Raw genomic sequence first — 23428 nt, 5'->3', positions numbered from 1 at the left:
TTCTCGTGATTTTGAGGACTTTTGCAACGAGTCAATATTTATGCCGGAAATGACGCATTCCGCTACTGCGCCTGCGCGACACTGTCCTCTAGTTCTCATCTGCTGACTGCAGCGCGCAGAGTTTCCCTCATAATAACTCTGATATCCACATTCACACACCACTGTAACATCACCATCATCATCATCATCTTCATCATCTGACTGAACAATGGCGGCAACTCTGGCGCGCAAAGCTGTGGATCATCTGCGCAGCAAAGAGTTCAGAGATTACCTGATGAGGTCAGTGTGTGTGTGTGTGTGTTTTCGTTCGACATTATAGAGAGATTCACACCTGTGTGTGTGTATGTCTACGTGTGCTTGTGTTTGTAAAAGTGCGTGTGTTACTGTGTGTGTGTGAGAGAAAAGTTAATCATAGTGTGTGAAGATCATAAACCGCAGCTCTGCCGTGAATCAGCAGGTGGCGCTGGAACACACACACACACGCACACACACACACACACACGCACACTGACACACACACACACACTTGATATTTTATTTTGATTATTTTAACTGTGATATGCTGAAAGTGTGCCCTTTACTTTATGTACTAATGGTCGGATAGTTGTGTGTGTGTGTGTGTGTGAGTGAGTGAGAGAGAGTGTGTGTGCGTGTGCGTGCAGTGTTTACAGAGCCTCTGCATTAACTGTGTTGATTTCTTTGTGTGTGTGTGTGTGTGTGTGTGTTCTGCTGCTGATCTGCTGGTCTTCTGGATCTGCACTCCAGCACGGTGAGTCTGAGTCTCTGAAGCGTTCATCAGCACAGCTCTGGCCAACCCTCGCTATATAAGTGTGTGTGTGTGTGTGTGTGTGTGTGTGTGTTTTCAGCATTTCTGGGGTCCGGTGGCCAACTGGGGTCTGCCCATCGCTGCCATCAGTGATATGAAGAAGAGTCCAGAGATCATCAGCGGACGCATGACCTTCGGTAGGACACACACACACACACACACACCCCTGCAGTGCTTGTGTAACTGTGTGTGTGTGTGTGTGACAGTAATGTCAGTGTGTGAGGGTTCAAAGGTGTGTTTGTGAGAGAGTTCAAATGTGTGTGTGTGTGTGTGTGTGTGTGTGTGTGTGTGTGTGTGAGGAACAGCAGAATGTGAAGGTGTGGACTGACTCCTCTTCTCCTCCTCCTCTGTTGTGTCCGCAGCTCTGACCTGCTACTCTCTCCTCTTCATGCGCTTCGCCTATAAAGTGCAGCCCAGAAACTGGCTCCTGTTCGCCTGCCACTTCACTAATGAGGGCGCACAGCTCATCCAGGGCAGCAGACTCATCAAATACAAGTACACTCATTAGTATCTGACACAAGTGCACTCATTATTATCTAACACAAGTACACTCATTAGTATCTAACACAAGTACACTCATTAGTATCTAACACAAGTGCACTCATTAATATCTAACACAAGTACACTCATTAGTATCTGACACAAGTGCACTCATTAGTATCTAACACAAGTACACTCATTAGTATCTAACACAAGTGCACTCATTAATATCTAACACAAGTGCACTCGTTAGTATCTAACACAAGTACACTCGTTATTATCTAACACAAGTACACTCGTTATTATCTAACACAAGTACACTCGTTATTATCTAACACAAGTACACTCATTATTATCTAACACAAGTACACTCATTAGTATCTGACACAAGTGCACTCATTATTATCTAACACAAGTACACTCATTAGTATCTAACACAAGTACACTCATTAGTATCTAACACAAGTGCACTCATTAATATCTAACACAAGTGCACTCGTTAGTATCTAACACAAGTACACTCGTTATTATCTAACACAAGTACACTCGTTATTATCTAACACAAGTACACTCGTTATTATCTAACACAAGTACACTCATTAGTATCTAACACAAGTACACTCATTAGTATCTAACACAAGTACACTCATTAGTATCTAACACAAGTACACTCATTATTATCTAACACAAGTACACTCGTTAGTATCTAACACAAGTACACTCGTTAGTATCTAACACAAGTACACTCGTTATTATCTAACACAAGTACACTCGTTATTATCTAACACAAGTACACTCGTTATTATCTAACACAAGTACACTCGTTATTATCTAACACAAGTACACTCATTAGTATCTAACACAAGTACACTCGTTAGTATCTAACACAAGTACACTCGTTATTATCTAACACAAGTACACTCGTTATTATCTAACACAAGTACACTCGTTAGTATCTAACACGAGTACACTCGTTATTATCTAACACAAGTACACTCATTAGTATCTAACACAAGTACACTCGTTATTATCTAACGCAAGTACACTCGTTATTATCTGACACAAGTACACTCATTAGTATCTAACACAAGTACACTCATTAGTATCTAACACAAGTACACTCATTAGTATCTAACACAAGTACACTCATTAGTATCTAACACAAGTACACTCATTAGTATCTAACACAAGTACACTCGTTATTATCTAACACAAGTACACTCGTTAGTATCTAACACAAGTACACTCGTTAGTATCTAACACAAGTACACTCATTAGTATCTAACACAAGTACACTCGTTATTATCTAACGCAAGTACACTCGTTATTATCTGACACAAGTACACTCGTTATTATCTGACACAAGTACACTCGTTATTATCTAACGCAAGTACACTCGTTATTATCTGACACAAGTACACTCATTAGTATCTAACACAAGTACACTCATTAGTATCTAACACAAGTACACTCATTAGTATCTAACACAAGTACACTCATTAGTATCTAACACAAGTACACTCATTAGTATCTAACACAAGTACACTCGTTATTATCTAACACAAGTACACTCGTTAGTATCTAACACAAGTACACTCATTAGTATCTAACACAAGTACACTCGTTATTATCTAACACAAGTACACTCATTAGTATCTAACACAAGTACACTCGTTATTATCTAACACAAGTACACTCGTTATTATCTAACACAAGTACACTCGTTAGTATCTAACACAAGTACACTCGTTATTATCTAACACAAGTACACTCATTAGTATCTAACACAAGTACACTCGTTAGTATCTAACACAAGTACACTCATTAGTATCATCATCTAACACAGGGGTGATCAACCTTGTCCTGGATATCTACCTTCCTGTAGGGATGGCTGATGTGGATCTGATACGCGCAGGTCACGTGACTAAAGCGTTTGGAGACCTGGTGAATCAGTGTTTGACTGACAGGGTCAGAATAGAGGGTCTCGTATAGCCTAGTGGAGCGTGTGTGCACATGGTTACGGTGCTGTATTTGGCTTTTAGGTTTGAACCCTGACATGTAGCATCACTCTGACATGATGGTTCATGTATTAATAATGTGACTGCTGTATAGTGTAGTCTAGATAGGATACAGCTGTGGATACGCCGTCAGTACAGCCTCATTGTCATTACTGTATAACCGTGATTAATATCTGTACAGTAGGGTGACGGTTGGGTTCAGTGTCAGGGTTAGACATTAATAAAGTACAATAAATGGAAAATCAATGACAACCCAGCCTGTTTAATGAGCAAAACGAGACATATTTACTGATGAAGTGTTCGATCAGTGTTAAAACACGTTACAATAACAGAGCATTTCACACCGTCATTATAGCTGCAGCAGCCTGGATCTGAACCCGTTAGCTCTGCATGCTAGTCAGGAACTCTGAGCGCTTCACTAATCCGCCGTACCCCTCAGCTGTACAGCGCGGGGGGGGGTGATTCCTCAGCTTGTGTGAGTTTCTTTACTAAAGCTGTTCCAGAGCAGCACATACAAAAGACCACTCGCTGTCAGAGACGGGGTACGACGCTTCAACACATCGGCTGTGTCTCATTTCAGAGGCTGCATCCTCTGAGGGCTGCATTCGGTGCGCTGCGTCATCACGGCGTGACGAAGGCTGTCTCATTCCAAAGAAACTCGAGGCTCCTTACACACCTCACAATGTGTCCATCGCTTCCCAGCTAGTGGAGGATGGATGGGTCCTTCACAGCATCAGATGACCCGAGATTCCTCACGTGTTGATAACTACAGGGCGCTGTTATAAGAACACTGCCGATTAAATCTATGGATTAGGGATTATTTACTCAGAGATCTAAACACATGCTCTTTAATGAGTGTTTAGGGGGGTTCACCTTTAATGTTATAGGACACTGAAGAACAGACAGGAGAGCAGAGAGAGCAGAGAGAGGGGAAGCATCGGCACAGGACCTCGAGCTGGGAATCAAACTCAGGTCGCCGTGAGCACCTCGGTGCTGTATGTTGGAGCACTTCACCACTAGGCTATAGGTGCCAACCCTAAACACATGTTAAAATCATGAGGAGCAGGACACGTCTGACTGAAGAGGAGTTTACACAGTTTACTTTATTTCTGGATGTAAGGAAGTGTATTTCCAGCATCTGTAAACCTTGCTTTACCTTCAGGATCACTCAAAATCACTATGGAAGGTCATTAGAGGTTTTCTTATGGCTTATTAACGAGACGGAGAGATCTGTCCTCTGTAGACGAGATCCTCTCATTTAAAACACTCGGTCAGCCTGTGTGGACTGATGGACTCACCTATGAAGTCTGCATGTTCTGGAGGATGCAGCCTCTGTAATGAGACACCGCTGTGTGCTTTGACTATCAGTGTTTCATGAAGCCTCACTCAGCCCACCTGCAGACCTCCGCTCCAGCCCTGATTAAACACACCTGAAACACTTAATCAGGACATGAATAAAGCTGCGGTCGCACTGGAGTTTGAGCATGTGAAATTCTGTTGTGCAGCGCTGAGAAAGGGGCGGCATTAAACAAGATTAGACATTAATAAAGCCAGCGATTGATCCATATTTTACATTTCTGTCCAGAGAGGTCCTGTTTTAATCTTTGATTGGTCCTGACGCAGTCACATGAGTATAAATGGAGGTCTGAGGAGATCAGTGCAGTGTGAGCGCAGCGTTACACAGGATAATTACAGGCAGGTGTGTTTGAGATGGGATGTAACTGAAGTATACAGGAGGGTGGAGCTCCAGGAACAGGGTCAGCCCTGATCTAACACAAGCACACTCATCATCATCATCATCATCATCATCTGCTGTGTACAGAGCTGGACATGAGGGCCATCATGAAGATAAACCTGTCACTGATGATGATAGTCGAACAGCAGATGCAGAACGAGTGTTTGTGTGACACTGTGGTGTGTTTCTGTCTCCTCAGCATGGAGAAGAAGATGGCCAAGTGATCTTCATCATCATCATCATCAACCTCTGCTGGAAGATCCACAGTTTGAGCACATGAATAAATAACTGTACACACACACACACACACACACACACACACACACGCACACGCACACGCACACGCACACACACACACACACACAGCGGTTTGGTTTATGCCATTTCTCTCTCTGTTAATCATTTGAAGCCTTACAGCAGCTCAGTTTGTAATGTAGGAGTATTGGGTTAATTTATTTGCACACAGTGAGATGATCAGTGTATTAGAGATGAATATGGAGAAATAATTAAACATGTAATAATGACTTTATTGTTCTGTTCATCTGTCTATTGATCTATCTGTTAGACCTTTAACAGGAATAATGATTATTTATTTATCATCAGACATGATGAAGGAAACACTGACTGACATCAGAGGGGGAAAGCCCCGCCCACTAGTTTCCATCTCATTAGCATAAACAGCAGCCCTGAGTGAGAAGCAGCCGTCTGTCCATTAGCCATTAGAGTGTTTGAGCTGCTGAAGATAATGTCAGTATAGACTAAGAGGATTATAGATGTGGAGTTTTAGATGAGGAGCGACAGGAGCACTGACAACACACACACTGCTGTTTTACATCTGTCACTATGCTCATGCATATGCATCTGTAGCTCCGCCCTCTTCTGAAGAGAGCACAATCTCATTTGCATTTAAAGTGACAGTCACCAAAACACCACGATTAGGATCAAAAGGGTCAGTTTCAGAGAGCTGGAGAACATTATCTGTGTGTGTTCTCAGCTCAAACACACACACACACACACACACACACACACACACACACACACACACTCTAGACACAGCAGAGACGCATTTACAGCTTGTATAAAGGGGAATAATAGGTTCCCTGTAAGTGTTCCTTAAGAACTACAGATCAAAAAGAGAACTAGTTCAGATCTACAGCCAGACGTGTAGAGATATCTCCGGTGGTTTTGAACACACATGAGCTCTTGTGCAGCAGTTTGTTGAAGGATATTTATTATGACAAAGTAAAATATGAAGACATTTGATCAGAAGTAAAACACTGTTTAAAGTATAGATACAAACGTGACTCTTCAGTGCAAATATGTACAGTAAACAAACCCCAGCTCCAGCGTCAGGCGTGTGCTGTTGATCCGCCTGACTCTCTCGTCATGTGTGTGTGAAATCACTGGGTAATTTCCACCGATGCTCCGTTAACTCGGAATGAAGGAGTCTCCGTTCAACAGGTCGTCTCCGGTGATCACCAGACTGCTGGGGATGACGTTCCCCAAGATCAGCGCATCCTCTTCATCCTCCTGTCAACAATAAACCCATCACAACATTCAGGAAGAGTTTAGAGGAGAAACAGCGGCTGAATGAAGCGTTGCTGACCTCGTCTTTCTCTTTGTAGTTTTTCTCTGAGCTTCTGTACGACACCACATGGATGAGGGTGTAGACCCTGCAATCACAAACACCACAGCTTCAACATCCATACAGGAGAGGAGACATTACAGAAGTACAGGTATATTTCACTTCAGTTTTCCTAAATCTTCCTGGAACTGAAACTACAAATATATCCATCAATAAGAGCTGTGAAGATCATATTCCTGAGACTAAATGTGCCCAAATACACATACAGACACTGCTTTCACACATGACCTGATATAATTAATGCCGTTATCAAAACTCTTAAGATCCTGTTATTGAGGAATAATAGCTCAACACATCCGCCGTATATGTGCAGTGCTTATATATGTATTAATGGACTGATAGTGGTACCTGTGGTAAAGCATAGCCAGAAACTGGACGATCAGCAGGACGGCAAAGGACAGCAGGAACATCAGACTCAGCGGCTCCACCCTCAGGGGGTCCGGGGCCAGGGTTTTATTGGGGTAATATTTGGGGATCTCTATGCTCAGAACATCACTGCCGATGGCCTGAAGGAAGAAGGTGGCTACGACCCACAGGACATTAATGATGAAGTAAAGAAACACTGCCTGCAGACACAGAGAACACATGAAGATAGACACAGCACAGGGGAAACACACTGCTCTTCATTTCTCTGCTTACTTTGTTCCTCAGAGACTTGAGCTCCCGCGTCACCTCCTCCAGATGAGCTTTATCATCCTGAATGGGCTTCAGGTAACGGTCCAACAGCTTCTCCCAGAAATCATGCTCATCCTGATGATGATAGAGGAACATCCTCCGTTTGAAATGTCATGTCAATATGAGTTTAACCGAGACTGCAGCTCAAACACTGCAGCACCAGGTCAATTCAGCGACTGTCAGAGTAAGAGCAGATGTTTCTCAGTGTGTGTTGAATGCTCACCTCGGAGAGTTTCTCCACCTGCGGCGCCACCAGCGTCCTCTCGATGCCCCGTTTGACCCGCCGCTCCACCCGCTGCGAGCCGGTCTCGATGCGGTTGGTCTTGACGATGCGCCGCGCCGCTTCATTGAGGGCGTACTGCAGCTCCTCCAGCTGCGTCTCGGTCAAGACGTCTTCAGGACCCACTTTATCCTTCAGCTCGTCGTTCAGCGTGTCGGTCAGGATCAGCACCAGCTCCTCGCACAGGTCCTCCTGGTTCTTGTTCCTCAGCGTGTAGCGGATCTGCTCCTGAAGGTTCCTCTTCAGATTGGCGTAGGTCAGTTTCTTCAGGAACTCCCTCTTCACAGGCTCCACCCACGCTGTGCATTTGGACACACACACACACATGTGAATAATAAATCAATGCTCAGAGCAACTCTACACCAACATCAGAGGAGATCCACTGCAAAACATGTGCTCTTACTCAGAGTTCTGACTCTGGTCCAAATATCTACAAACTCTTCAATCAAGAAGCATTATCTAGACCAGCTCTAAATCTAGTGTTGTTTACAGAAATAATGAGTCAAACTGAAGAGAGTTTCTCATTAAAACAAGCAGAATAATCTGAGGATGGAGTAAATTAAACTAGATTACTCTGCTTCCCCCATTATCAGATTTACTCTCTTCATTATACTTAATTATTTCAGTAAACGAGACCAGATTTAGAGCTTGTTGATGTTAGAACTTTTAGATATTTGGACTAGAAACAAGATAAACCTCTACACCGGTAACAGTGGAGCTGACCGCAGCAGGTCTGGGGGTAATGTTGTACAGGTAACCGTGTCATCAGATTTGTTTAATTAATAAATGCTCATGCAGGAGCTCTCTCTGCTCTCCACTGGACACCAGTCAGCTTTAGGGTGGATTTGAAGATTTCTGCCAAACACACGAGTGATCTGACGCCGTCTCTTACCGCTCTCAGGCACAACTTCTTTGGGCTCCACAGTATTATAATCATAATCCTCGTCGTCATCATCGTAGTCGGTGTCCTCGTAGTCGGTGTCGTCATTAAACGTGTCCGTCTTCTTCTCAGAGCTGCTGGAGCTGCTGCTGTAAGATGGAGTCAGAATCAGTTTATGAAGGTTAAGAAGTTTTACAGCGTGTCCTAACAGCATGTGGCACCATACCATCACAGCGACAAGAGATTTCTCTGCTTGCACCCGATTCCAAGATCTGAAGTAAACTACGGCTGCGTCTCAAATCACACACTTCCCTACTGTATGTGGAAAACAGTGTGTGAGCCGAGGAGAATATCAGAATTCATTTATTTTCTTTATTAATCAGGGGTCACCACAGTGGAATGAACCACCAACTATTCCAGCATATGTTTTACACAGTGGATGCCCTTCCAGCTGCAACCCAGTACTGGAAAACACCCATACACACATTCACACACACACACTCATACACTACAGCCAGTTTAGTTAATCAATTCCCCTATAGCGCATGTGTTTGGACTGTGGGGGAAACCGGAGCACCCAGAGGAAACCCACACCAACACAGGGAGAACATGCAAACTCCACACAGAAACACCAACTGACCCAGCCGAGACTCGAACCAGAGACCTTCTTGCTGTGAGGGCACAGTGCTGACCACTGAGCCACCGTGTCACCGATCCGAATTCTTAGTATTGTAAAAACACCCGGAGGACCTACTACTTTGGGGGAGATTCTAGTACGCTATCCCATAATGCACCACAAGTGATATGACAAATAGTGGATGTAGTACATCCCAATCCCGTTCATACTATATAGAGCACACTATTCAGACAGTTGTGTGGTAAATCAAATGTAGTACCACCTGAAGGACACATCTATACGCAGCTATATCTGCTTCTGCTTTCAGAATGACAGTAAATATCAGGTTAAATGGTGTTCAAACTCACACTGAGAGCCTTTAACACTGAATAAAGCTCACTGTCAGCAGTTGCTGATCATTATTGTTTAGTTTAGGCTGTTATTCAGTCGTGAACTGCTGTTGCGGAATGATTTAGCTTCTGTCACGTGTCGCAGCTTCACATTGCATGTAGTTAGGAGACAGTGACCACAATATTCTTCAAATGCGATCAATAAAAGGACTGAAATGATGTAGTTTCATCAACATCCGGCTAAAAACACGTCAGTCTGCTGTTTAAACAGCTCACCAAAGCAAACTATTGTTCATTTCATCTCCTAAACAGCATTGAGCCGTCATTACTGATGTGCTACTGAACGTTTTGAAGACAGTATACTTTAAATGAAGACTTGAGTACACCAGGGCCTTTAGGCTGCATCCTCTCACCTTCTCTCAGACTCCGAGTCTTTCTCCCTGTTGTCCTTGTTGAGATCCTCCTTGGTCTGGTCCTTCTTGTTCTCCAGGTTTTGTGTCTGGACGTGTCTGTGGATCTCCACACTGCTGTGTTCTTCAGCGGCGCTCAGAGTCGCCGGCTCTTCAGGCTCCGCTTTAGCTGCGGTGGCGGCGGCGGCGTTTGGATTGACGGCCTGCTGCATTTGCTGAAGGATGAGGTTTTCAGTCTCCTGCGTCACCTGTATTTTGACATCCCAGCAGCACATCCTGCAGTCGCGGTTGCACACCACGCCCACCTGCTTTTTCTGCTCCTTGCCCTTGTTGGACTCCCGTGTGCCCCAGGACACGATGTGCATGTTGACCAGCGAGTATATGGTGAGCAGGAGATACCCGCTGGGGATGCAGATGAAGTACATCAGGCCGTAGATGATCAGCGTGCACTCCTGCGGGTGGAGCACCGCCGTCACCATGTACAGGATGGCGCCGGACACCAGGAAGAGGCCGGTGGGAGTTATAAATGTGCCCTGGATGACCATGTCACCTAGCGTGAGGAGATGCAGTGTTACGAGCACATATTCAACACGCCTCAAATACAACATGAAGGATGATTACCGATGATGGCGAAGAAGGACGCCGTCATCAGGAAGGCGTAAATGACGCTGAGGATGGCGGCGATGGTGATTTGTAGATTGGGTTTGGCCAGAAAACAGATGAGCATGTAAAACACTGGAGGGATGACAGCGATTACGATGGAGAGAGTGCCGGATACGCCAAACACAAACTGGAACGCTCCTGAAATGGAAGGAAAGGAAATTAGCAGACTAAATGTACACAGGAGCGTATATTTAATACACAGTCTTTCTGGGAAAATCCACCATTTCCTCATGATTTTCAGAAGATCTGCTTGATGAAGGGTGTCGTGGGGATTCGTAAACAACAAATGGATGGCGGACACAATATACAACAGTTTCTTCTTGTCTTATGTAGGGTGTCATAGTGGATGTCTGTGGTGCTTCACAGCATCATCACTGAAGGTCTAGCATGCTTATTTTGGTTTTTGACCTGCTACAGTCCTTTAGGATTATTAAAATGTGAGCGGGGCTTAACAAGGTAACACTGGCAAAACAAGCCGTCAGATGTGACATGGTTTCCAGCTCAACCTGATTTAATAGTAAAGTTAGATAATTAAATGTGCTCTTGGTCTTGTTTCTATTCCAAACATCCAAAAATTCTGCATTTTCTGGACAAGTTAAAAGATTGCTTTCGGGACAATGTTAAGTGATTTAAAGTGACTTAATAATAATAATAATAATAATAATAACAATAATAAACAACAACAATAAGAATAACAATAATAATAATAACAACACCAATAATAATAATAATAACAACAACAATATAAACAATAATAATAATAACAATAATAACGACAATAAAAATAATAACAATAATAATAATAATATAATAATAATAATAATATAATAATATTAGTAATAATAATAATAACAACAACAACAATAATAATAATAACAACAACAATAATAACAATAATAACAATAATAACGACAATAAAAATAATAATAATAATAACAATAATATGAGTAATAATAATAATAATAATAATAATAATAATAATAATAATAATAATAATAATAATAACAACAACAATAATAATAATAATAACAACAACAATAATAACAACAATAATAATAATAACAAAAACAACAATAATAATAATCCTTCTTATTAATAGGTGCATTTATACGAGTTATTTCTTTAAAACAAGCTAAATAATCTTGTTTTCACTTTGAATTAAGTTTATTTTATCTCATTGGCAGATTATTTTGCTTTATTTTGACTATTTCTGAAAACAATACGATGTTTTAATATGTTTTAATTGTCTAGAAAATGCTTCTTGATTAAATGTATTTTTTCAATATTTGGTCTAGAAACAAGACAAAACAGCTGTAAGAACAGCTGTTTTCAGAACAGAGTGTGACCGAATGCACCTTTACATTGACCCAGAGCTTGACGATGTACCTGCGATCATGAGGGTGACCGACGCGGGTCCCAGGATGGAGGAGGCCACGGTGAAGATCTGATAGAGGATGTAGAGCATGGATATGGAGGTGTTCCTCTTGACCGTCTCCTTCCCGCTGTGCAGCAGGTCCAGGGTGTTGGCCAGGGTTGACGGACCCCAGCGCCGCCTCTGGTTGTAAAACTCCTTGAACTCCTGTGGAGAGTTGGTGTAGGCGTCCGAGGCGGCGTTATACTCCACCCGCCAGCCCTGCTGCAGTAGGAGAGTGCACAGCCAGCGGTCCTCCCCTACACACACACACACACACATTGCTGGAGCTTACAGGATCCACAGTTTCTACACTCACACTTAATCAGTATTGCAGAAGCACCACAACACGCAGTACAGTGGTATTTACACTAGTGCATTTTCCATTTAACCCTTCTGCAGTCTATAATTCTCTATAATATTCACTCTTCGAGTTAAAATGACCCACTTTTCCCAGTTTTTCTCTTGTTTATAATCCAAATATCTAAGAAAAATTGACAAGTAAAAGTTATTGTCTTCTTTTCAGAAATGAGTCGAAATTAAAGTGAGTTTTTCCTTGAAACACTCTGCCAATGTTACATTATTGAGCTTGTTTTAAGGAAAAATTCACTTAATTTGACTCATTTCTATAAAAACACTAATATTAAAAGACAATACTTCTCACTTTATTATTTGTTTAGATATTTGGACATAAAATGAAAGTAATTTTGCACTGTATAAAACTAATAATACACTTTATGTTGTTTAAAATTCAGGATTGTAATCATGATAATATCCTCCTTTTTAAAATGTAAGTGTGATCTGATTACTCTGACGGAACCTTTACGGATGACAGTTACTGAAATCTTTGTAACACCACAACAGGCTGTGGTTTGTTTACCTTGATCGTACTGCACATACTCAGATGCTCGTGTGGCTTTAGTTGTGTATCTCTTCAGTACGTTGTCGTCCATCAGTGCAGATCCTCTGAACAGACTGAAGCATCCAGGACTGCAAAGAACTGAACCGAACACGTGCTCTGCTGTTTTCTGGAGCCAGTGGCCCACCGCATACTCAAACTTCTGATACCACACCATCGGTCCTGAAACATCACAATCACAACATTACATCTGATAACACTCTCAGCATCACATCTGACCACACTCACAACATCTGATCACACTCACAACATCTGATCACATTCACAACATCACATCTGATCACAATCACATCACATCTGATAACACTCGCATCACACAACATCAGATTCACAACATTACATCTGATCACAATCACAACATCTGATCGCAATCACAACATCTGATCACAATCACAACATCACATCTAATAACACTCACATCACAATCACAACATCACATCTAATAACACTCACATCACAATCACAACATCACATCTGATAACACTCACGTCACACCTCATATCTGATCACATTTGCATCACACATCAAATCTGATCACATTGAAACATCACATCTGATCACAATTACAACATGCGATCACATTCACAACACCACATCTGATAACCATCACATCACATCCGATCACCTTTACTACATCACACATCACATCTGATCACAATCACAACATCCGATTACATTCACAACACAACATCTGATAACCCTCACATCACATCTGATCAAATTCACAATGTCACATCTGATTACATTCACAACATCACATCCAATCATGCACATCACATCTGATCACATTCACAACATCATATCTGATCACATTCACACGTCACATCTGATCACACTCACATCACATCTAATCAAACTCACATCACATCTGATGGTCAAATTCACAATAGCACATGTCATTCATATAATGGCAGTGAATGAATGAATGAATGGTGACAGGTTTATTAGATTAAAAATAAATGAGTCCAAATCAACAGCCATGGCTTCTGATGACACTGAGGTGTTGAAGTGAAATGATTGTACATGTAAGAAATTGATCATTATATACAATATTATGAGCTTTAATCATAATCACATGTGCGACTGTAGTACGAGTTTGGTTCAGTATTCTTTATATATTGTTTCTTATACATTATATTATATCACACTACTCATATCAAACGCCTTTAAGGTGGTTTATTTCCAGCTAACTCTTGCTGATAGCTGAGCGCTGTTATTATCCCACTGTAAAAGGAGACTGTCATGTTTTGTTGAGATTAGCTATCTTGTGGATGCATCTTCCCAGTATGGGTGGTGTGGTGTGATTTTATGCCACTGGACTTTGTTTTGCGATCAGGGTTTGAACAGCAGGTCTATACACATGTGCATCATTATCTGCTGTGTAATTAGTCTCTTATTTCTTCATTACTGTGAAATACTGTTACACAACTGGGAAACACTTCAGAAGACTGTTATGAAACGTTCATAATACTGACAATTCTATCAATATACAGTAACTGCAGGCTTATGACAACTGTTATGAAGTGTCATTAGCTCAGTCATGTCATTTTAAATGCAAAGATGATATTGTTTGTCTGTGTTATGACAACTTGACACTATCAAGACTACATAACCTGTCATAAACCAGCCATAAACATGATTAATATTTTTCTTGACCTCAACTACAGTGGCACGAGTTGAATTTGTCATTAAATGAAGAGTTCAGACACAAAAACCATCTGAAATGTTCTCCTAAAATGAGCGTTTTTCTCAGCCTCCTAAATTTATGTTCAAGTATTTCACTTTAAAGGCAATAAAAAGAACTTTTTTTGTCAGTATAAAAGTAAACAATCTGAGCCTGCACACACAAGAGTCAGAGAAAAATGCTAAGTTTAGAAGAAAATATCAAACGGATTTAGAGAGTTTTGCATCTAAACTCTTCAAAATATTAATGACAACCTAAAAATATTGACATTTCATGAGAAACTTTAATGCCAAAATAAAACTGATAAAAATATTCATCACAATTATAATGACCTCATGACAGTCATGTTTATGACAGGTTTATGACAAGTTATGTTGTCTTGAAAATGTCAAGCTGCCATGCTAAAGACATCATTGAGCTTTGCATTTAAAATGACATAACTGACCTAATGACACTTAATAACAGTTGTCATAAACATGCATAAAATCTCATTCAAGACTATAAATCATGATTACAAAGGTGTCACGACGGCCTTATGAACACCTCTTCAAGTAAAGTGTTACCCTTAACAGCAACATGAATGTGAAATATTATGTGCTTACATCAAAACTCTTAAATCAAGAAGCTTTTTATAGACGAGCAAACAATCCTGTCCAGTTTAATAAGTCAAAATCAGTGAGTTTTTCCTTAAAACAAGCTAAATTATCTGACAATGGGGCGAAACATATCATCTAGTTTTTAGTTTTGATATAACATTATTCTGCTCAGCCCATTGTCAGATTGTTTTGCTTGTTTTAAGGAAAAACTTGCATATTTTGACTCATTATTTCTGAAAACAACACTATACTTTTAATATTTTCTTGATTTAAAAATGTTTATATATTTGGACTCGAAACAAGACAAAAACTAACACAAGAAAAGCATTCAGGAGATGACAGTAAACACATGATCTTACCCATTCCAGTAGGATGAATGCGTCCGCAAGCTGCGCCCACATTGTCGTACATCCTCAATCGGTCCACCAGCAGAATCAGAGCCTTCGGGTGGAAGTCTGTGTCTCCGTCCAGAGCCATGATGTAGGTGTTGTCATCAGATATATGCCTCCTCTTACTGTCATTAACCAGACCAGGTAGTAAATAGGTCTCACTATCCAGTGAAACAAGACTGGCACGGCAGGGATTGTTTTGTCTCTGTAAGAACACACACATTAAAACACTTACACTGTATGTGTGAAGCTAAAGATGATTTACAAATGCAGAACTTCACTACTTTACATCAGCAATAATTCATATCAGCTTTAATCTGAGTGTGTGGAAATACTGTGAGCACATAAACAAATGTTAAAGACTGAAGGGGTTATTCTGAATTAACCACCGGCTGGATGCACATTATCCTGATTATTACTTATCAATCGTCACTGATAGACATAATGATCACTTACTGTTATTTTCTGGGGGTTTTTGACGTTGTATCCTTTCCAGCCGAGCAGGTAGTACAGGTACATGATCTGCAGATGCACAGGTGTTCAGTTTGGTTCAGATCAACATCATGAGGGGTTGCAAATAAAGGAGTAAGACTGTGAGTTTCACCTGTGACCATCTCTTCTTATTTCGAATCAGCTGTTTGTCTTTCAGGTGGACGTAAAGCATGTTTCCCTCCGGCATGACGAACACAAGTCGACCTCCGTACGGCGTCTCAATGATAGACACCTCATCGGGCTCCTTATTGGTGAACACCCTTGAGCGCAGGAACAGTTGATTTATGATCAGTAGCTTATTATTATTCCCTCATGACTGATAATAGAGAGTTCTGCCTTACCTGTACACCTCCATCACAACATGTATGAGGTCTTCAACATAGGTGTTGACAAACTTTGTTCCAGAGTCTTTTTCTATCATGAAGGCGTCGTCAACGTAAATATGGCACTCAAAGTCAAAGCAATCCTTGTGTTCCTCCTTCGGATCCCCTCGATATCTGTCCAATCTGAAACCAACAAGGAAAGCCAAATCAATAAGGACTGAACCTGGATTCCTGACCTGCTCAGATTGTGGAACTTCAAAAAGCACATTGCAAATATCTGTAACCAAATATGCTCCCCATCAGATTGTGCTACCAGTGTAATTCGGTGTGATGTGAGGCTGTAATATCGCCCAAACTCAACCTTAAGGCAGCAGTAATGAAACCTACAATAATGTTTTAACTTTAACTAGGTGAATTCTGCTGTTGCCGTCCTCTAGATCTGCCTCCTGAAATTACACATGCAATCCCTGCCAGTGGAACAGTAGACATGGAGAACAGTCAAGGTCTCTTTCAAGGCAAGTCTGTTCACTCAGCGGTCAGATTGGCAATGCCCATAGGCAGCTCATCCAAGACTAAAGCCCTGTCTAAATGAATGGGGGAATCTAGAATTCTGAAATCTTGTTGCACTTTCCCCATTCTTAGTCCAGCCAATGAACCGTACATCTACAGTCTTTGGAACAGTGCGATCAGCTTTGCTGGTAACAGGCAGCTCCATTTAGGTGGAGTCGGTGAGAGAAAGTTGCATAGTGTTGCATACTCTAAATCAATACAACAATAGTGTTGGTAGCACAATATGTGAGGGATTTGAGCACAATATTTGAGGAATTTGAGCATCTGGGTAACGCAGTTATAATACTTGACCATGACTGTCCAAATACCTGAACATTGAAGTCAAGATTTTCAGCATCTCATCATATGTTTCATGCCACATTGTTGCACAAAGGTAAATGACACAGTTTTCCAGTTCAACGTCGTTATTACTTAAAAGAAAGAAGGAGGACATGGTTAGATCATCACTGACATCATGCTATCACTGTACTGTTTGTTCAACAGATCTTTACAGTTTATTACTGAAAATGTCATTATCATATATGCGTGTTGCATGGATGCACGTACCTCTCTCGGTTCGCCGTGCGAATGACCTTCATTTTAGTGTTGAGTAGCATTGAGATGTCAATGAAGGCGGACTCGTACAGGCGGCGTACGAAGAGCAGCGATGTGCGCTCGATTCTCTGCACCTTGATTTTCCAGATGTAATATGTGCAGGAGACGAGCGCCAGCCACATGCACACCCCCTCCAGCGCCAGCATCGAGAACGGCCACATGTCATACGGATTGTTCAGCGAGGTCTTGCAGATGCTATAGGAGATCTCCAGCATCACAACTGGGGTGGTGTTGACATTTTTGAGAGACTTAAGTTCATAGCAAAATGGCCAGAAGTCATTGGTGATGTTTCCTTTGATTATGGCGGCGATTTCAGGTGAAGGGTTAAACTGTGCAGACTGAGTCACGAACAGGATGATGCCCAGAATCAGAGTTGCTGGACCGATTAATGACACCGGCAGAGCAAAGCCAAATTTCATTGCGTGGATCTTACAGGCCACGACACCAAACCAGTGGCACGCAGCCGAGCAGAAGGCCTGCAGGAAAAACAGGCCGAGGGCGATCTCCTGCGTGGCTTTGCTGGCTTGAGTGTAAGCGTTCCAATCGATTGGGTTTTCTGCGAAAACACAGAAATACAGGAAGTACACGGCCAGAGTCACGACTATACGGATGAAGCTGGTGAACACATAAGCAGTGTCCCTAAATGTGTCCAGCTCACTGAGCATCTCCTGAATGTTGGTGCTGGCCTGAAAAGGGTTCTCCCACCAGTTCAGGGAAACCAGCAGAGATGCAAATATAGCAACGCCGACATATACGTAGGACATATAATCATCCAGTTCCTCAAAGTTTTCAGCGAAATGTTTGATATAAGTTTTCTCTCTCACGTAGTAGTCGATGCCAAGCAGAAAGTATCCGCTGACCACTAGAATGAGGGAGCAGATGGGGTAGAGGATCATCCATCTCCGCGACTGCAGACGGAAGGCGATCTGGAGCACGGCTGAAAAGATGCAGATCCCGCCCGGGATGCACAGGTTTGTGAGGATGTCAAGGTTTGGCATCACAATGAGCACCAGCACTGCGGTCCCGAGCGCCACCAGCGCCTCAATCCCACACACCTGAGGAAGCATGAACAGCAGGAGATGTTTATAGTGCACTTACATTTACTGCCCTGTCAACAAGTCATGATTGTGTTTAATAACATGGGCTGGGGAACGTCTTCTAGTGCAGCGGCTGAACCATGGAGTCAGGAAACCCATAAAATAACAGAACAAATTTAATTATTGGAAGATATTATAAAAGGCTGCCCAGTCTGTAGTTTTCCAGTGAAACTGGGTTACTTTTAACCACTTGCTGAGGGTTGTTTTTTATTCTACTGTTTAAAGGTTTGACATATTGCATGAATTATGCTTAGAAACTACACATTTGAGCGTATAAGTGTATAGTGTGTGTTTCGGGATGCAACTGATTTCCTTTGTGATAGATTGCTATGATTCTCCAGAATGATTGCTAAATATTAACTAAAACAGTAGAAGCACCCTACAGACGAACGTCCAGCAGCTACAGATTAATTAGGAATATCTTCCGAGTTTATTTGACATTTTAAAAATATTTATTAACTTTAAATGAATTCCTCAAGTTTGGGGTTCACTTCAGTCTGAATATGTGTTTGGTTATTTTGGTCTAGTTTTGATTGGCCATTGCAGTAGTTTTGTCCTGTAAACCCTGTTATCACAGCTCCACCGTGATGTGCTCTAGACTGTTCTAACTCAAGATCTAAAGAGTGTCTGCTTTACCCTGAGTCTGTGTCATTTTACCACTCCCTCTTAAGATTGACTGGTTACTGACAACCACAACTACAAAATGTGCATTACAGGAGTTTGTGTCAACTCACGATTCCCAGTGTCCTTGGGTTTGGAGCCACGTAGCTCTTGAAGACACACTTCCACAAGGCCTTGAGGAACATCAGGAGGTTTGGCGTCACCAGAACACACATTAGCAGCAGGGCGTAGAACTGCTGGTTGGTTTCATCTCTCAGAGACTTCGGACCGGCAAGAGTGGTCAGAACCAGCAGAGAGCCCTGCAGGACAGATATAATATATGGAGTTTACGTCATTATACCCACTCTGTCAAACCCACACATGTGAATGTGACTGTCTGAATCTTGACGTCCGTGTTGGGTAATAGTGAAAATGCCAATAACTGCATGGTAAATAAACATGGTAACATTCAAAACTATGAATATGTTGACATTCACTCTTAAAGGGACAGCTCACCCAAAGATTTACAGAGCATTTGATCACTCTCATGTGGTTCCAAGCCTTCATGAGTTTGATTTGTTTGTTTGTTTGTTTGTTCACACTTCATTTCAGTCAAAGATTTGTGGGTGATATTTAATAGCAACAGTCATATGAAGGTCCCATTTCAAGCACACTGCAAAATATGCTTTTATTACTTATTTTTATTCTTGTTTCTAAATATCTAAAAATTGTTAAAATCAAGCAGCATTTTCTACAATATAGTTTTGTTTTCCTGCATAATGTGTAAAAAAATAAGCAAGTTTTTCCTTAAAACAAGCTAAATAATCTGCTCATGATGTAAGCAATGTAATATTCTGGTAACACTTTACAATAAGGTTGTATTAGTTAATGTTATTTAATGCACTTACTAACATGAACAAACAATATACACTACATTATTACAGTACTTGTTTATGTTAGTTAATGAAAATACAGTTGTTGTTAGTTCATGTTAACTAATTGTGCATTTATGTTAACAATCATGAATTTAGATGTTGATAATGCATTAGTAAATGTTTAATTATGATTAATAAATGCTGTGCATATATTGTTCATTATTTGTTCATGTTACTAAATACATTAACTTATGAAACCTTATTGTAAAGTGTGAGCATTATTCTTTAGCAAAGATTTAATGATTTCTCTTCCCCCATTGTCGGATTCTTCTGCTTGTATTAATGAAAACTCACTTCATTCTGATCATTTATCTGAAAACAACACTATATGTTGTGCTTGTCTAAATGTTTCTTGATTTAAGAGTTTGTAGATATTTGGACTAGAAACGAGACACAAACTCAAAAAGAAAAGCTTTTTTTGCATTGTGCATGAATATGATTAGAGAAATGTTCGTGCTGCTGTGCATGAATCAGACTGTGAGTAATGAGGGTGCGGTGCTGTTATAATGCTTGATAAGTGTTTATGGTCCAGAAGTGTTCCTGTCTGTCTGACCTTGCTGACGACACCGCTGACCAGCACCGCCAGACCCACCAGCACCGCCACCAGATTCTGCAGGATCCGGAAACACACTTGCTTCTTCTCCTTCTCCGCCCCGATGGGGTTCAGCTGGAAGGGGTCCCATGTGTCCCTGTACACACCATCACAATCAGAAACCTCACATAATCCTTCAGCTCTCCCCTAATGCTTACACAACAGTGTGTGGCTTGACGTCAGTCATGTTGATGGGTGTATACTGATATCTGCAGCACAGCTTACATAACATCACCATTAACTAACACTAATGACTGACATGGAGCTAACAGTCACGGCTCAGGAGAAAATCATTTATTTAACTTTTGGGTTAGTCCCTTTATCTATCAGGGATCGATAAACCGCCAATTATTCCAGCATGTTTTACACAGCAGATGTCCTTCCAGCTGCAACCCAGTACTGGGAAACACTCATACACTACAGCCAGTTTAGTTGATCAATTCCCCTATAGCACATGTGTTTGGACTGTGGGGGTAACCGGAGCACAAAGGAAACCCACGCCAACACGGGGAGAACATGCAAACTCCACACAGAAACACACACTGACCCAGCGACCTTCTTGCTGTGAGGCCACAGTGCGACACCATGTCACCCTCAAGTGAAACTGACAATGAAAAGCTAACTGTAATACTTGATTTCGATTGGTCATTAATGATATTTGAAGGTGTGTTATTCTCAGATTAGGTATATTGTTATTCTTATAACAATCACACTGACCTTTTGTGAATATATTTATATATAAAGTCTAAACACTAGTGTTTCAACCATCAGGAAACAGCACAACTGCTTCATATTATATTCACTCTGAATAAAAGCATCTGCTAAATAAATCTATCTGTTTTCAACACTGATAATAATTAAAAATGTTTCTTGATGATTAAATAAGCACATTAGTCAGGTCTGTAAAGGATCATGCGAGGCTGAAGCAGGTTATTATACTAAACTCAAACTCAAACACACACATGTATACACATTTCTGTGTTACTTGCAGTAAAAGAATGACTTTGCTGGATTCAGATATCTGCTGTGAGAATATTTCTCAACTTAAAACTGTCACTAAAACTGAAATAAAATCAAAGAAAATTATTAAAATGTCTATCAGTAATTCAATAGTTTGAGATTCACTAGACTCTATAGTCACTCATTACTAAAATAACAACATCAGAATCAGCTTTTCATGACAGAAATACGTTAAAGGTGAAAATAAAACAGCAAACACATCTTAAATTAGAACATTTCATCATCATATTTGATAATGCATCCACATCCAACAGAGAAATACATTTAGATATAAACTAATAGAATACATTATATTTAGCTAATCCACTTGTAATGTGTTTTATATTAGATTATACTGCAGTTTTATCACATATAAAAAAAAATACTGAAATCCAGAAGCATTTTTAGACAAGCACAAAATATAGTATTGTTTTCAGGAATAATGAGTCAAAATGAAGAGAGTTTCTCCTTAAAACAAGCTAATCTGACAAGGAAATATAGGACAAAATAATCTGACAATGGAGTAAATTATTCTGCTTGTTTTAATGAGAAACTCTCCTCATTTTGACTCATTATATCTGTAAGCAAGCCTTTATATTGTGCTTGTCTAAAAATGCTTCTTCATTTCAGAATGTTTAGATATTTGGACTAGAAACAAGACAGAAACTCGGAATAAGAACAGCATTATCTGCAGTCTTGAATGAGTTTGTGTGTGTTTTACCTGTGTCGGCCTTCCCTCTTCTGCCCCCGCTGCTTCAGCTCCTCCATCTCTCCTCCATTCACTGCTGTATGAGCTCACTCACACACACACTGCACTTAAATCTCAACTCACACACTCCGCCATAAAAGAGTTCAAAGATCTGCAGCTTCATCTCCACATCCTTATTACATCCCTGATCGGAAAACAGATTTATGACTCCAACCAAAGTTCACACCATCATAACATTCAGAATATATCAGCGTTAACCATACGCGCAGGCCTCCAGGGCTCACGTTTGCTTTTAAACACACATTATGTCACGTTACACTGCAAAATAGGTGCTGTTACTCAGAGTTTAGGCCTCATTTCTAGTCCAAATATCTAAAACTCTTAAATCAAGAAGCATTTTCTAGACGAGTAATAAACATAGTCTTGATTTCAGAAATAATGAGTCAAAATTAATGAGTTTCTCATTAAAACAAGCAAAATAAATAAATGGAGACTCATCAGACCAGGCAACGTTTCTCCAATCTTCTATTGTCCAGTTTTGGTGAGCCTGTGTGAATTGTAGCCTCAGTTTCCTGTTCTTAGCTGACAGGAGCGGCACCCGGTGTGGTCTTCTGCTGCTGTAGCCCATCCGCCTCAAGGTTGGACGTGTTGTGTGTTCAGAGATGCTCTTCTGCAGACCTCGGTTGTAACGAGTGCTTATTTGAGTTACTGTTGCCTTTCTATCAGCTGGAACCAGTCTGGCCATTCTCCTCTGACCTCTGGCATCAACAAGGCATTTGCGCCCACAGAACTGCCGCTCACTGGATATTTCCTCTTTGTCGGACCATTCTCTGTAAACCCTAGAGATGGTTGTGCGTGAAAATCCCAGTAGATCAGCAGTTTCTGAAATACTCAGAGCAGCCCGTCTGGCACCAACAACCACGCCACGCTCAGCGTCTCT

General features: G+C 41.0%; 2 protein-coding genes across 3 annotated transcripts; one reads left to right on the top strand and one right to left on the bottom strand.

Annotated features, from left to right (window-relative positions):
- Positions 1-58: 58 nt before the first annotated feature.
- mpc1 (mitochondrial pyruvate carrier 1) lies at positions 59-5583 on the top strand. The gene is made up of 4 exons (XM_056470512.1): positions 59-283; positions 867-963; positions 1189-1321; positions 5259-5583. The coding sequence occupies exons 1-4, from the start codon at positions 209-211 to the stop codon at positions 5281-5283; spliced, it is 330 nt and encodes a 109-aa protein (XP_056326487.1). The 5' UTR covers positions 59-208; the 3' UTR covers positions 5284-5583.
- Positions 5584-6273: 690 nt separating this feature from the next.
- chs1 (chitin synthase 1) lies at positions 6274-22599 on the bottom strand. 2 transcript variants are annotated; one of them, XM_056470510.1, is made up of 19 exons: positions 22501-22599; positions 20742-20877; positions 19388-19573; positions 17509-18611; positions 17271-17372; positions 16411-16575; positions 16182-16329; positions 16034-16099; positions 15548-15782; positions 12870-13070; positions 11965-12249; positions 10537-10716; positions 9919-10465; positions 8552-8688; positions 7603-7958; positions 7344-7454; positions 7053-7270; positions 6666-6732; positions 6274-6589 (listed from the first exon to the last, which is right to left on the bottom strand). In XM_056470510.1, the coding sequence occupies exons 1-19, from the start codon at positions 22545-22547 to the stop codon at positions 6488-6490; spliced, it is 4392 nt and encodes a 1463-aa protein (XP_056326485.1). In that variant the 5' UTR covers positions 22548-22599; the 3' UTR covers positions 6274-6487. The 2 variants fall into 2 exon arrangements, with proteins under 2 accessions (XP_056326485.1, XP_056326486.1); XM_056470511.1 differs by having other exon boundaries at positions 8552-8685.
- Positions 22600-23428: the final 829 nt, after the last annotated feature.

Source organism: Danio aesculapii, chromosome 13, assembly GCF_903798145.1.
Source record: "Danio aesculapii chromosome 13, fDanAes4.1, whole genome shotgun sequence".
In the NCBI taxonomy this organism is placed as follows: Eukaryota; Metazoa; Chordata; class Actinopteri; order Cypriniformes; family Danionidae; genus Danio; species Danio aesculapii.
Note: the sequence above shows the minus strand (reverse complement) of the source record. Positions and strands in the feature narration are given on the sequence as shown.